General features: G+C 37.4%; 1 protein-coding gene across 3 annotated transcripts; it reads left to right on the forward strand.

Annotated features, from left to right (window-relative positions):
- The first annotated feature begins 131 nt into the window (after window positions 1-131).
- RWDD4 (RWD domain containing 4) lies at window positions 132-15900 on the forward strand. Of its 3 annotated transcripts, XM_019666969.1 has the most exons (9): window positions 132-407; window positions 2915-2995; window positions 5660-5769; window positions 5858-6005; window positions 8845-8962; window positions 11216-11265; window positions 11404-11406; window positions 13651-13723; window positions 15578-15900. In XM_019666969.1, the coding sequence occupies exons 1-8, from the start codon at window positions 384-386 to the stop codon at window positions 13681-13683; spliced, it is 567 nt and encodes a 188-aa protein (XP_019522514.1). In that variant the 5' UTR covers window positions 132-383; the 3' UTR covers window positions 13684-13723; window positions 15578-15900. The 3 variants fall into 3 exon arrangements, with proteins under 3 accessions (XP_019522514.1, XP_019522513.1, XP_019522515.1); XM_019666968.1 differs by lacking the exon at window positions 15578-15900 and having other exon boundaries at window positions 13651-14511; XM_019666970.1 differs by lacking the exons at window positions 132-407; window positions 15578-15900 and having other exon boundaries at window positions 2913-2995; window positions 5664-5769; window positions 13651-14514.
- The last annotated feature ends 402 nt before the right edge of the window (window positions 15901-16302 follow it).

The raw sequence follows: 16302 nt of genomic DNA on the forward strand, positions 1-16302 counted from the left end.
ACGCTACTCCACATAACGTAAGGAAGACGCTCCATTTCCTAGAGGAGCAGGGGTTGGGGGCGGAGAAACAAGGAGCCAATAGAAGAAGTGAGAAGGAATAGGAGGCGGAGCCTCTGTCGTTACCGCCCCGCTGTCTCGTCCTAGACACAAGCGCGCCCCACCTGCTGCGGTCCCCGGCTCCGAGCCCACGGCCCCGGATCCTCAGCTTCGCGCTGCGGGAGGGCCGGGGAGGGGACGCGTGACTCTCGTCTGGTGTGCGAAGGGTGTGCCTCTCGCAGCTGAGAGCGCGGGACGAGGACGCCCCGGCCTTGGGGCCACTGCTCGCGCTTTCTCTTAGTAGTCGCGAACGCCGATCGCGCAGGAGGGGCCCCGCGACCGGCGCGATGAGTGCCAACGAGGACCAGGAGGTGAGTCCCCGGCGCTGGACGCCCCTGTCCCCGCGCAGGCGTGGTGCCCCAGCCTCGACGGAGGACGACTGACGCGCAGCCCCGCGCGTGGCCTCGCCCCTACCCCTACAGCAGACAGCCTGGCTGGGGTGCCCCAAGTTGACCGGTGCTCTGCGAGCATAGGCCAGGCAAGCGTCCGCCTCTGTCTCCTCTCCCCCCGCAGTTTTAAGTTTTGTAGACTTCGAGGTCGCTCCAGGTCTCCTTAATAGCAAGAATGAGTGTCCTTGGTCCGCAACCTGGTGCACTTGTCTCGCCTTAAATCCTGTGTGTTGTTTTAGCTCTTGTGAACTGAGTTATGCTGGTTGGAATCCGATCACCTTTAAATTTTAAAATTTCTTCGCTTGTAGGGAGAGACATAATTAAATTTCTGATGGAGGAAAATTATGACAGTAGTGTCCCCGGTTTCTGGCCACATTGTTTGGTGGAATCATTTATCCATCCGATAGTTGTCCAGTGGGTACGAAAGCTCTTTTGAGCATACATATACCAAAGTTGGAGGGGATGCTACGTGTCATCTCTAGGCGAACCTTCCAATTTTGTAATGTGTACCTATGAAGAGAAGAGTCTACAAAGGTAAAGCAATTTCCCCAGGGCGGCACAGTGGAAGGTTCAGGGCTAGAATCTGAGTGAGTCTCCAAGATAAGTAGTAGTTCACTATTCATTTAGAATATATTGCTCGAAAGCACTTTTACACGATAGATGTAATAAAATCTCTGGATTAGAAGTTGCTATTTAAGGACCCAAAATCCAACAAACGAGTTGATATCTGGATCCCTTCTAAGATATTCTTGCCAGGTGAGTTTCTAAGTCAAGACATGAACAGTTCTTACAGTGAAGCAGGAGCATGTAGTGTAATGTTTCTCAAAGTTTGACCCATGGGCCACTCACTGCCTTAGAATCATTTGGGTGGTTGTTAGAAAAACAGGTGCCTGCACAGTACTTCAGATCTACTCAAACAAAATTCCTGTGGTGGAGCCCAGGGATCTCCATTTTAACAAGGAAATTACATTCTTCTTACATGTGACTGATTTTCAGATCTTTGAAGACAGTTTTTCTGCCCAGTTTTTCAGGACTCCTTTTATACTAAATGGTTCCTTTTAGCTTTTCTCCGTGCCCGTTGCTTTTAGTTCTTCTGAAATCATGTGTCTGTGGACAAATTTTAAGTTTATTTATGTCCTGTTTTTAAATTGTTCTCTACAGTTAGATTTAATGTCAACTAAAACCCTTTAAGTCCTTTACGCAAAGCGGTGTGTTTCACCCTCTGCTTGTATATTTAGGTATCTAAGGACAAGTTCTTCTACTGACCCTGAGAAGTTTCATCTTGTTAGATGGTTTTTCAAGGACTTTTTGAGTTCTTGTTCTGCCACCAGCATCATTCACTATCCCATCAAATTGTCATCCACAAACTTAGCAAGCCTGCCTTCAAGTTTTGTTCCTGTCTAGGTCATTAATTAAAATATGGGAAAGGAGTAAGGACAGAAGGAGTAGCCCTATATTTTGAGTAAGTTTGTTTGTTCCAATCTAATCTTCTCAGTTATTCTTGAATCCAGTTTGAATTCCTATTTTTTTTTCTGTAAAAATAGCAAGAGAACCCTGTAAAGCCTTACTGGAATCCAGGTAAACTGTTTAGTATCTTTCCTTAATGTACCAATCAAGTTACCCTAAGATGGGTTGTTTACATTACATATATCTTGTTTTTCATATGCTTACTAGGTTTTAGGAACTACTTACTCTCCCAGGTACTCATAAACTATTTCTTTAATAATCTATTCTATAATTTTGTCCACATAGATCAAATCCACTTATCTTTAGTTTGTAGAATTCATTACATGCATTTTTTTTGAAACTAAAATATGTATCCAAGTGCAGTCTTTCTTTGCTTCTCTTCTCAAGACACAACAACGATTGAGTCTTCTGGTTTGTAAGCCCACAATGTTCTAAGAAATATTTCCAAACAAGGATTACTAGTTACATTTTCTCTTTCAGTCCTTTTTGCCATCCTAAGTAGATCCTTGTCAACCTTTTCCTATCATGGTTTCAAAGTTCTTTTATTGCCCGTAAGTGTGTTTTTCAAGTTTTGTATCATTCTGTGGGAAGAATTACAAATATAAATCATATATATAAGTAATGGTCTTTCATGTTCTTTCTGCACCCAGACTACCTTTTGGCAGAATGATAATCTTATTTTACCCTGTTAGGAAGGAGAAAATTATAAGATCTTCACAGGATTGATGGGAGAATTAAGTGAGATAATACACTGTAAAATGCTAAGCAGTGCCTGGCACAGTTTTGAAGGAGGTATTAGTATTACTGTGATTTGTTGGTATATCCACGATTATTATAAATATCTAAGTCCATGTAAGTCAATAAAGTTTTAACTAGTTGAGTGGACCTGAATCAAAAACTGAAGACTGTTTATAATCCATTTATACCACTAAACAAAACTTAACTTGATTCATTTCTTTCAGATGGAACTGGAAGCATTACGTTCCATATATGAAGGAGATGAAAGTTTCCGGGAATTAAGTCCAGTTTCATTTCAATATAGGGTAAGACATGGTATGAGTGGGAGCACTTACTACTTTGCTAGAAAAGACTAAAGGTTGCTAAAAATTCTGATTTTCTTTTTTAAATTTAGTGGTTTCAATTTATTATGTCTTTGGATTTTCTGAAGCATTTAAATGAAAATACATCACCATGACATGAATTATTTTTAGTTTTTGAAAATATAATTCAGAAACTTTTAAAAACTAAGATAAAATTTTTTTATTGTACCAGAATTATAAAATGTTAGAAATGAAGAAACCTTATGAATTATATGGTTTTTACCTTCTAATCGTAAAGATAACCTCTCAATCATAGCTTCCCAAGCTGATATTGATAAATATTATTATTGAAATCCAGAGCTCTATTCCAAGTCTAGTATTCTTTTTACTACCCTATGATATAGTCAAGAAAAGTTGATTTTTCTTAATTCTGTATTATTACTTTGTGTTATTTTTTACATATGTGAACTGTCGATTTTTCTCCAAAATGGAAGTCATCACTCATAACTGTTTTCATCATGAAACAGTACCAGTATTTTATTTCGTAAATTGATCATGTAAACCATTTATCCAAATGATTGTAAGTAATAGTGGTATAGGAAAGTTGTTTGGTAAAGATTTGTGGTTATTAACATTGTCATCATTTCAAATAAAGTGTATAAGACGTGATCCTTATACATGAGTATTATAGACTATCACAGGAAGTAAATTATTTATAGTTAACTCCTTTAGATACTCTCCTCTCTGCTCAGCTCTTCTCAATTCCCTTTCAAGCGCAACAGTTCTCACACCATCTCCATGTATGTAACAACAAAGAGACTTTTAATGGCCAAAGTTAATAATGGAGTTAAGTCCTAGGCCCTTCTATTTGAATCTCTCCGCCTCCCCCGACTTCCTCAACCCTCCCCTTAGCAAATGGGAGATTGAGCTTCTCCTGTACTTTCCTAAATGTCTCTGTTAACAGCAGCAGTTATTTCTTGAGCACAGCCTGCAGACTGCTGTAGGACGTGTGTGTGTTATAGGATGAACACTCTGGTGTGACCCATAGTCTGGATTTAAGGGGAATGGAACATGAGATTCAGAGATGGTGTGTTGAGAGTTAAAGGACCTGGGGATAGTTCCGGCTGTGTCCCAGTCAGACCCCTCAGCTCCTGTGCAGACTAGTTAAGTAGCTTCTTAAATGATTCTCCCCTTTCTGTTCTTTCTTCAGCCTCACACTTACATTGAAGCCCTCCCACAGACTACCAGTTAGCTGTCTGAAACACAGAATTCGTAATCCCATTCCTTTGTTTATCAAGGTTTCTCCACGTTTCTCTTACCTATAGAATGAGGATTAAATTCCTTAGCTTAACATTCAGGGCCCTTTTGTTTGATTCACACTGTCTCTCCAAACTTTCCTAGCCACTGCCATCCATCAGACATAACGGCTTGTTAAATATTTCCCTACCTGATTTCCAACACTGTGCCTTGGGACACATCATTTACTCTTCCCCTCACCGCTCATCCATCATCCATCCTACTTCTCCTTTAATACCTAACTCAAGCCTCCTGTGTGACACGGTGGGGTCATGTCTCCTATCTCTCCCCTAACTTCAAAGCAGAATCAGCCATTCCCCATTTCTTCATACTTTGTTCTGTCTCTTTTGAACTTTTAGTCATCCTACGGTTTAGCGATTTATCTGAATGTTTGTCTTCCCTGAAGACAGGAATGGCCTTGTCTCTGTCTTTGTGCCGTTGGCGTCTAGCATGGTGTGGGGATTGTAGCAGTTGTTGCTACATGCACCTTGAGTAAGGACTTAGCGATTGCATGAAGCAAGTAACTTTTATTACGTTTTAATTACCTCTCCATTTAAAGTATGAGCATAAATCGATGACAACCATTATGCAGGTAATCAAATTATATAGTTATAGCAACAGATCCCTAAATTTATTTGGCTAATTTGTAAGCCTCACCTTATGTTGGTATTGGGGTGTGATTGAGGGTGAAGGGGTGGAAATAAAAAAATTAGTCATCAGAAAATAAAGGTGAATCAAGTAAAAATTGGGGATAAAAAATTTTTAAATGGCATTGCTCTTGTTTAAAAATAAAAATTTTTTAAAGCCGAACATATACTCAAAATAGTATAGTATAGCCCTATTCAAGGATCACATGCTGATTCGTGAGTCATTCATTCCATAGTTTTATTAGAAAAACCACCATTTTGCAACCACCAATGTAATGATTGTTTCAGACAAGGATCATTAATGGACGCTAGAACCTTTAGGTGAAAAGTTATTGAGAAACCAGATATACACAGGTTTGTAGTATTATCCCACAGGTTACTTCTTAATGACAAAATGAAAAAGATACCTTTACATTGAAGAGAGCTGGAGAATATCACCTTCACCAAGTGATTAAACAAGTCTTGATACTGGAGAAAGATAGAGGGCTGGTCAGAGAGACAGGCCATGGACATCAACAAAAGTTGTTAATTCAGACCAGGAACGAGTCAGACTATACTGTCCCCACCCTCTGCTGAGTCTTAGCCTGAACCCCTGAACTTTTCAAATGATTATATTTCTGACCTGATCATGAGCATTGGAAAGAATTCATTGTTTTAAAGACCATAATTTAATATTCTGTCTTTGCATCACTTTTTATAAGCCTAAGGTTTCCCTTTTCTTCAGATAGGTGAAAACGGTGATCCCAAAGCCTTCTTAATAGAAATTTCCTGGACAGAAACATATCCCCAAACACCTCCAATTATATCTATGAACGCTTTTTTTAACAACACCATGTGAGTAGTGTTTCTTTTTCTTTTTCTTTTATTTTTTTTTAACACTCTCACACTTTGCTCTTAGCAATGTATTTCTTGTGTGTTGTAGCTCCCCAGCTGTAAAGCAGAGCATATTAGCCAAGCTGCAGGAAGCGGTGGAAGTTAATCTCGGCACCGCCATGACCTACACGTTGTTTGAATTCGCCAAGGACAACAAAGAGCAGTTCATGGAGAATCACCATCCCATTAATTCTACGGTGAGTGTGCGGCTCTTTGTTGCTGGACTTTTTTGTTGTTTTGATTTTACTGTTAGTAATTAATTTTACTAGTTATTTTTTAAAAATTGGAAGGAGACTTTGTGTTAAAGTAACTTACATCTGAATTAAGTAAGAACAATCAATTTTAGATTTCTTAGTGTCTGTGTAACTTTAAAAATTAAATTATAGTCTCTAGAGTTTACCCTTTCTATAAGACTGAAACTACTTCATGTGCCGACCAAAACTGAGATATTGTAGAATCAAATATTTTTCAAATGTATTTGATCTCTTCATATAGCTCAGATAGAGGACTTCTTAAAGAGAGCTAAAATACGTATGAAGTGACTTTCTTTATGAGGATTGTTGAATTGTAAATAGTCTTGCCACAGTTCAGTTTGAAGATGTTGCAGCTTCAGGAGACTTTATTAAATAGGAAAAAAAATTATTTTTTTCTAGCATTATTTTAGTAAATAATCATCTTTTGTGACCAAAAGCATCTATGTATTAGACCCCTTTGCACCAAGTCCTGCACTGAAAGACTTTCAGTATTGAGTTTTGTCTTGTGAACCAAGCTGTAAGCTTTTTTTTCCCCCTTTGTTTATTCATTCATTGTTTTTTCCCCATTAGAAAGTAAGCTCAGTGAAGATGGGACCTTCCCTGTCTTGCTGACTGTACCCCCAGAGTCTATGTCAGTACCTGTAGTAGGGGTGAATAGATATTTAACGAGTGAATAATGACAAGTGATATCTCTCCATTAGTCTGAGTAATTTAGAGATGATTCTGTTGGTATCATTAGTCATGATTATATGTACACCCAAGATGCATTTTTACTATTTACTGTGCAGCTTCTTTTAACTGCTTTCATCAATCCAATTTACATTCTTCCCACTTTTCTCCCTCCCTTGCACAAATTTACTGATTCTCCAGTGTGTGTTTTAAAAAATGATAATGTTTTTATTACTACCAGCAGGAGTAGCCTGCATGGGGTGATGGGTGCGCTGGGCTCAGGGTATGTGTGGTCTGTGAGGAGACGATGATCAGGAGGCCAGAAGGGGTGGTCTGGAGGCGAGCTGCAAGGGCTCCTCAGATACACTTCTGGGAACCGGTAAAGGAGTCATGGAAACTACCGCCAAGCCGCCAATAAGATTAAGAAATTCTTGGAAATCTAGCTGCCCATTGCAGTTGATGTCCAATTTCTTCATCATGCAGCCAGGGACACCGGGGTCCTTCTGGTTCTTTGTGAAGGCAGCCAGGCGTGTATTCATTAAGGTTAGGAACTCAGTCTCAGAGAGAGTACATTTGTTACCATCCTTTCCAGCATACTTGTGGAAAACAGCAGAGACTCAATGCACTACTTGGTCTCTGTAGGGCTGGACATTTTTGCCATGTTGCAGTGGGGCGAGGCGTGGAGATTGTAAGCAGGGAGCGGTGCCGCGAGGCTCAAGTTGTAAGCTTTTGACAGCAAAGGTCGTGTCTTATACTTAAGCGGTTCCGGCTTTCACATTCCCAGTGGAGCACAGAACACTGAGAGGTAGCTGGAGAAGCAGTGAGGGTGGGAGCTAAGCTCATGGACTGTGGGCCACACACCACGTGGGTTCAAATCGTCACTGTACCACTTACTGGGTGACTTTGGGCAAGTTTCTTAACCTTACTATGCTCAGTTTCTTCATGTGTAAAATGGCAGTTATAATGGTATCTACCTTGTAAGACTGCAGTAAGGACCAAATGAGTGATATAGGTACAACATTCATAGCTTACACCTAGTAAGCATTTTAAATTTTGCCTATTATAAATTGTGACTACAAAGACCCAAATATTTTAAAGTTTGTTTTTTTTTCATTTCTTCAGGGAACCAGGATAATCTTGGTAGGCACATGAGATTTTTCTAAAGACACATTTAAATCTCCAAATAATAGCAAATAAACTAAATTGTAAAATTACCTCAGAACTCCAGAGCTTCAGCCTAATGCTGGTATCAGGCGTTCTTCCTCAGGGACCTCGTTATAAACACAACATTAATGTGTCCTTCAGCGGGAACTTCTGGAAGAATGAAACCAGTAATGTGCTCAGGTCACCTGAACTTATAAATGAATATAACAATATAGGATTCATTTACTTCACAAATATAAAAATGATTAACTCATTTCAGGATGTATCCATATTTAGTATAATTCCGTAAGTTTTAAGACAGCGGTTCTCAACCTGTGGATCGCGACCCCTTTGGGGGTCGAACGACACTTTCACAGGGGTCACCTAAGACCATCGGAAAACACATATTTTTGATGGTCTTAGGAACTAAGACACCACTCCTCTATCCGTCTCCAGGCGGGTCCGCCCACATGCAGATACACCCACATACGAGTACCCGGCGTGATGACATCATCAAGCCAACCCCATCGCATACACCCAGTACAAATACAGGTGTATGTGACAGGGTTGGCGCCATAATGTACTTATGTGGACCAGTCACACATATGTAGAGAGCAGCTACTGTGTAGAAAGCAGCTGCTGTGTTGAAAGCAGCAGTATTGGAGGTAAAACGACACTTCATGAATTATAAATATTTCACAATATATGATTACATATTGTTTTTCTGATTAATCACTATGTTTTAATTATGTTCAATTTGTAATAGTGAAAATACATCCTGCATATCAGATATTTACATTATGATTCATAACAGTAGCAAAATTGCAGTTATAGAGTAGCAAAGAAAATAATTTTATGGTTGGGGGTCACCACAACATGAGGAACTGTATTAAGGGGTCGCGGCATTGGGAAGGTTGAGACCCACTGTTTTAAGGCATGAGTCTTAAGAATTTTTTTTCCTTTTTTCTAGACATCTGTAAGCAATATCATCTCAGTTGAAACTCCCAATATAGCCCCATCAAGTAAGAAAAAAGACAAAAAAGAACAACTTTCAAAAGCCCAGAAACGTAAGCTAGCAGATAAAACAGGTTCGTGCTAGTTTTTTTCTTTTATAACAAATAAATGTGTTGCTTTTTAGTGCGATATGGGTGCTGAATAAGTATTTTTACATTTAGAAGATTAGCCTCTGCTCCTTATTCTTAGAACATTTGGATCAGAGACTGTCTTATCACAGATGTATATTGAAAATACTTCAAAACATTTCACCACAAGAGATAACCGTTTGAGAAGAAGGTAGATGAGTGGCAAATAACTTTAAATGAGTCTTGGAATCTGTGGAACATTAGAATAGTATGCAAATGTGTGTCCTGCTTGTACCCTCTCTGACGTGTTCAGAATTTTCCTATTTGTTTACTTCTATGGCAGATATGTGTATTATTGAAGTTTTTTTGAAATATAGCTTTCATATGCAATAAAGCCTGGTATGCCGTTAAATCTTAGCACAATAAATAATTTAATGTTTTTATCTGTAGTTGACTTATTTATACAACAACAATAAGATTTAAGAATAGAATTCCTGTGTGTCCTAAACCAGAGTCATTTGGTATGGACCTTTAGAAGAGTATTATAAACTCTAGCTCATATCAACAATAATATTTTATTCCTTTTCTTCATTTAACCTGAAAATTTGCAAATCAGTATCAATCTGTAAACACCTTTTTTCCAGTTAAGGAAAGTGAGGACATTACCATGTGTGCATATATACATTTATATACGTATACAGGTGTGTGTATATACTTAGGACTATATATGTATGTATTATTGGTGTGAGGTTACAAGCTTCCCTTTATTGAGAAGAAGTGACCCTTTTGCAATACATTGTTGAGGAGGCTTAAAATAATGTCCTTTCTCTTATTAAGTGTTGGTCGATTTTTTGGTTGTTGTGTTTTGTTTAATGTCTGTGGCAGAATAAAAAGAGAGCAACCCTGCTTTGGCCCTCAAAATACATTTTTGAAATTGAAATGATTTGTGAAATAAAAAATCTGAGAATCCGTTATACCTAATGTCAAAGCAGCATTAAAGTACAGTATAAACAACTGAAGCAGCAAATCATTAGCCATTACAGAAAAGTCTGTTTTCTAGAATTTTGTTTCATCTCTTTTTGGAATGTTTAGCATTTGTGTCAGTTCATTACCTGTTGTTTTCATACATAAGGGCCTGTGGTCATTCCCTTTTATTAATATCTCCCTACCCCTGTCTCCTTGATGATGCCCACCTAAAAGTCATTCTCTTCCTATAATTGTGATATAGGAGTTTGTGACTTGGAGCTTGTATTCTAAATAGAGCTTTAATGGGACAGTCATTGGATGGCACTATGGATAAGTTTTACTTACCAAAATTGGAGCTCTACCTCCATGCCCCTCATAACCGGTAATTAGTGGGAGGAGATTCGTATTCACATAAGAAGAAAAGAACTAGTAGCATGTAAAATTGAGCTCCAGTAAAATTGCTTCTCTCCAAGAATCGAGGGGTTAGTTTCTGTTTCCCTTGCTGTAAAATCAATGTATTTGTTTTGAATACACATTTTTAAAGTTTTATAAAATGAGACATATAGATACATCAAGTTAAAGGAAATCAAGCCTTTTTAAATTGAAACAAATTTAGATTGTATTTATTAAACTACTCTAAATTTGAATATTTGACTAAAAAAGTAAAATCACTTTGTAAACTATAAATTTATATGTAAGAGTTAAACTTGTTTTCAAGCACTTCCAACAGATTAAAGCCTTGTTTAAAATGTATCAGATTAAATAATGAATATTTTATCTCAAAGCACAGCAGTTAATAAATAAGTTGACCAGGCCTCCACTTAGTCTTGAAGCCAAACGTTTGTTTACAAGGCCTCCTGTCTTAAGCCCAGCTTCCTGGTGTGAAACACTAACTCATGAAACAGTAAACTATTAATAACACAGCTTCTTACTTAAGCAGTCAGCTTTTATAAAGCAGTAAAAATTTTGTGCAAGTGCATGAAACTAGTAAGTTGATCAGTTTTTCTTCCTGGCATTACCAGCTCACCTTCATATTTTTTCCTTGGTATCAGGTTTTGTCTTGAATGGAAATAGGGGAACATCAAATGGGTAGACCTGGAATACTTGGCGAGCATCCCCCGGGGAACAGTGCTTTCCATTTGCAATGATGATAGACTGTTTTTTTCAACTCAATCATGTGTAATTTAAATTCTTATCAATTTGTTGTTCATCATAGTATGTAAGTCTTATTAGTATATTAATGAAATTACTGATTGGTCTTAAAAATAAAGTTACCATTGTTTTATCCCTTAGATCACAAAGGAGAACTTCCTCGAGGATGGAACTGGGTTGATGTAGTGAAGGTATATCATTTTTATATTCTAGCCTTCAAAAAATTGTTATAACTATTGTCATCAAATAATGAAATTTATATCTTCCATTTTCTCCCCCCCTCAACCTTTGGATTTCATTGGGATGTCTGTTTCCTTTTTTACATTCAGCATGTAAGTATTTTTTAAATATCTTTCACATTCTTCTCTTCTCTACACCCTCAGTTTTAGATTTTCTTTCTTTCTTTTTTTTTTTGATAATGGAAAAATCTGTGGAAGTGAATTGTATAACTACAATAAAGTATGACTGCTTATGTAAGTACCTCTTAAGAATGGACATGTTTAAATATGACTCTTAGTGATAATATAGAACGGAAGGAGTCACAGAAAGAAATGCTTTGATTTCTTAGTAGAAATTAACACAGTGAATTCTCTTTGTAGAACTTCATGAAATACTGCTTTGAGAAGTAATTAATATGATCCCAGGATAGTTCAAGATTAGGATTTTAGTGAAGACCTACAAATATGGTTAATTTAAACTCAGCCGTTTGGGCCATGGGATGCCTTTTCTATAGAAACTGTTTAAAATAATCTTTGTGTTTCTAGAATCTAGTACAAAAATAATTACCTGGAAGTAGGGAGCCATGTGCTACAATGGGAATAAAGAAACAGTGCTTCTCTCCTTGTGCGAGATGTATGCCTGTGTGGATGGGGGCTCTCTGGCATGCTGCCGTTCACTCGGGCCCCCTCCGCTGATGCTTGATCGATACTTCATGTTGTCCTAGGTGTCCCCGTACAACAGCTAAGTCTGTTCTCTCCTTAAAATGCTCCCCGCTCCAGAATGAGCAGGTTCTTCAATCAGAATGAGAATCATCATTTCAGAGCAGCAGATCACAGCTGTTAGTGAGAAGAAAAATACTCTGATTACCCTAAAGGTGATAGTGCTTCTCCTTCCCTGGCTCCAGAAATTTTTTGTTTATTTTTGAGAGTCCTTGTTAATATAAATTAGGATTTCAGGCTATAAAAGAATGTAAAATTTAAATAATCCAGTACTCTTGGGAGAGGGGAGAAGATATTTTTGAGAGGGAGGTTACATTTTGGACTCAGAGTTCCATTGCCCTAAGCTAGTGGTTTCCACCTGGGAGTTCCCGGAGACCCTCTGCAAGGGGGTCTGCAAGGTCAGAACCATCTGCATCATAATATTAAGGCGTCGTTTGCCGTTTTTACTTATTCTCTCATGAGTGTACAGAGAAGTTTACAGAACCTGCATGACACGAGGTGATGCCATCACTGATATTCTTCTATTAGAGCACTAATAGAATGTGTGCTTTTGTATTCTTGCATTTTCCAGAATTTTCTAAGGTAGTATGTAGGTTTAAGATCTAAGTATGTGCATTTTTGTCTTAACTCCATTTGTTCTTGACTTGTGCTGTGTTCTTGTAGCTGTCTTCCATTATACCTGCCTTACTATAGAAACAGATTAGTGAGAACCCAGCTGTCTTCTACTGAGCAAGATAATAAAGAGATTTGCAAAAATGTAAATTCATATTAAGTTTTGTTTGTTTTAGAAAATGCAGTGTTTTGTTTAAAAAATGGTATTAACAAAAGTTATTTTATTGTCATTATATTTTTGAGTCATTGTTATTTTTACATGAATTAAATTTCTGTTTTAATTTCAAATGTACTAGGTATAGCCTACATTTAAAAAAAAAAACAACTTTAGTATCTTCAATATTTAAGAGTGAGAAGAGGTTCTGGGGCCAAAATATTTGGGACCCACTACACTTAGCAGTTTTTGCTCTTCACAGCTTCCTACATTCTCTGGGGTTCTTAGGATTTGGGTTCCATGGGAATTTCTTAGTGGCTGGGTCTTTATTCCAATCAGAATTGCCTTTGCATTCTTTGGTAATTTTATCCAACCCCCCCTCCCCCCCTGCCGCCCCCAATTTGTCAACTCCTGCTGTAGATTTTTATCAAAAAAATTTCCTTTTAAGATTTTTATCACATTTTCAAAGCTGTACTTTAAGAATTGTCTGACTAAGATAATAAACCTTAAAGAGTTTTACAAGAAAATTTTTAAAAATTAAAAAATTTTATTGTTTGTAATAAAAGACAAAAATAGAAGCTATCATTCATTTTATAAATGGTGCCTTTTATATATTCTTGGTTCCAATTTATTTTTTGGGAAGCTTCAAGGGATTTTTTTTCCCCCTTTGTTCTGCTGGGATTATATTTGTAAAGAATCCTGTTTGAAGTGGAGTTACATATGGTGAAAGCTGGAGGTGATTGAAGTTACTTGAACCATGTTGTCTGTTCTAGTAACTATAAATGTTTACTTTTGATATTAAGTGAAAAAAATGAACTCAAATAATACGAGAGCTTAAACTTGTTGAATATCTTTTTTATCTTTTTTTGTAGTTAAGCAAAACTGGCTCTAAAGATGACGAATAGTGCTTGGACTTTGAGACAAGGGAAGAACATCCTTTAAAAAGTAAACTGGGTTCAAAATCTTTCATTACTCTTTTATGGCATTGAGGTAGCTTTTTATAAAACAATTTTTTGTATGTTTCCTATGTAAAAAAACAACAAAAATGTTTTAAGCTGAAAGTTCGTGAAGAGATTTGGTTATATTAAATTATTTTCACAAACTTGCCTTAATAAAAGGTGAAAATGTTACTGTTTGGTATACTTTCTGAAGCCGGTTGAGCTTTGTCAATGGACAAATATGGAGAATAATAAATAATCATTGTTAATTTATATATCTTATTCTAGTGGATGTGATTTTTTTTTTAAAGAAGTATGAAGGCCTTTTCAAACTCTCATCCCAATGGAACAGAATACTGAGTGCACAATTATTCTGCAGCGCAATCCATATTAATAGGCTTCTCGTCTTAATAAAGTCCTCTCTTCTTTCTCTTAATTACTGAAGCACAAATGGCTTCAGAGAAATTTAAGTACTGGTATTTGAACTTTACTCATAATATTCTTTGTTGTTCCTTTTTATTGTTCAAGGGTGAACTGTGTAATAAATGAGTATCAGTTCATACTTTTTTCTTGGTTTGGGTCACAGTGTTTGATCATGAAAGCTTTCAGTGGTATGTGGAATAGGAGAATATAAAAAACAAATCTGCCAAATACATTAGAAAGCATCTGAATAGATGCTGGTTCCTATTTAAAACATTTCTCTTTGCTGCATATACCAAGATGGAAGTAAAGGATGCCTTAATATTTAATTTTTGTATTGTTGAAAACAATGATTTTAATAAATTTCTATTTATCTGCTGTTGTGTATTTTTAGTTATTTGGTCACTGAAGTCTTCTAAATGATTTGACATAAAACCACATTTAAAGTTTTGTGGCTTTTCAAGTATTTAGATATATTTCTCAACCTAAGCAACTTTGCAATAATGGACATAGAAGTATTTCAAATGCTGAAATGTAGCACATGCTTGATTTTTTTTTAAATCATTAATAGAGGAAACTATCAGTGCATTTTTACCAGGGAGTTATTGATGTTTATGTGAGATTTACAGTGATTCTGTATATCCTCTCCAGCTTTAAAAACACTTAGAACTATTGCTGAGGTATCTGGAAAGGTAGATTGTTGGTTCTTCAGTCTATGCCTGTGCAGCTTGGGTCTGAGTTTTTAGAGAACAATTAACTTTTTTTTTTTTTTAAGATTTTATTGGGGAATTGGGGGAGGGGAACAGCACTGGGGAATCGGGGGAAGGGGAACAGACAAGTTGCTGTTCCTCAGTCTAGTTGTGGAGGAGGTTGCTTCACTGGCCCCAAGTTGGCACTATCATTGCGCTCTTCCCGGGCGAGGCACATCAGTCGCTGGCTGCTGGCCGCTCATGCTGGCTGCCAGCTACACATGGTAGCTTATGGCAGCCCACTGCAGCAGGGGACTGCAGCCTACGCCGTCACCGGTGACCCACGGCAGCCCAGCTCCAGGTCGAGCTGTTGTTCAGCATCTTAGCTGTAGAGGGCAGTGTCACTGGCCCTGATATGTGGGATCCGAACCGGGGCCCTCTGGTATCCCAAGCCGGTTCTTAACCAACCTGCCGAAAACAATTAACTTTTAAAGAAGTTTCCATAAGAGCAGTTTGAGTTGTATTCATGGTTTCTACTGGGTTAACATTGGCTTCAGTTAAATCATTTGAATTATAAAGTAAGTATAATTATGGTAAAGAAATTTAATCTCATTTTTAAAAGGTGAATCACATTCTATTTCTTGAATTAATATGATAGCGAGAAACATTAAAATTCAGGGCCATTGGAATATGCTGACTTGTTTTGGGGTTATGTGTGTAGTTTTTATTTTGTTAATTTGCTTGTTTTTTAGAGAAACAAACTCTACATCTGCTAGTGGAAGAAAATACTTAGTTTTGCTCAGAAGATTCTGAAATTGTTCAGGTGTATCACGGTTCATACATTACAAAGAATAATGCTAGTAAAATGCCAATGAACTATTTTTACTTTTTATATAAAATGTACAAATTTCGGGGGTGATGGTGGCAATGGTGCCTCTTACTACCTTATGTAAAACACTTGAACATTCTCTCATCAATATTGCCATCATCTGTGTAACACTCCCAAATGTATTTTCTCAAAGTCTGTTAAAATTGTATGGAAAGACATAATTAATAAGCAATAAAATCTGAATTAACAGTGATTTATCTACATGTTTTATTTCAAATGATTTGAGAGAGAATTGTTGGTTTATAAACCTGTACGGTGCAAGATGTGCTCTCCTAGTAGAAACTGTTCAGAATGTTGGATTAAAAACTATTTTTTAAATGGGCTGACACGAACGTAAGGAATAGTCAGAGTCTACAAAATTAAATGAAAGTTTGAGCCTAGAAGTTAAGGACAGGTTTCGTTTTCAAGCTTCAGGAGGCCCGGAACACAGGAGATGACGTTTAGTGTTAGCCCAGGGTAAGAAGTCACACATGCATGCACACGCACACACCATGCACGACACTACGACCTATCCCCCCAGTGGGAACCCTGAGGAAAAGTTCCTGGCTTGAATTTTTGTTGTTGATGGAAGGGAAAATGTAAATATAC

Source organism: Hipposideros armiger, unplaced genomic scaffold (genome assembly GCF_001890085.2).
Source record: "Hipposideros armiger isolate ML-2016 unplaced genomic scaffold, ASM189008v1 scaffold_481, whole genome shotgun sequence".
Classification (NCBI taxonomy): domain Eukaryota; kingdom Metazoa; phylum Chordata; class Mammalia; order Chiroptera; family Hipposideridae; genus Hipposideros; species Hipposideros armiger.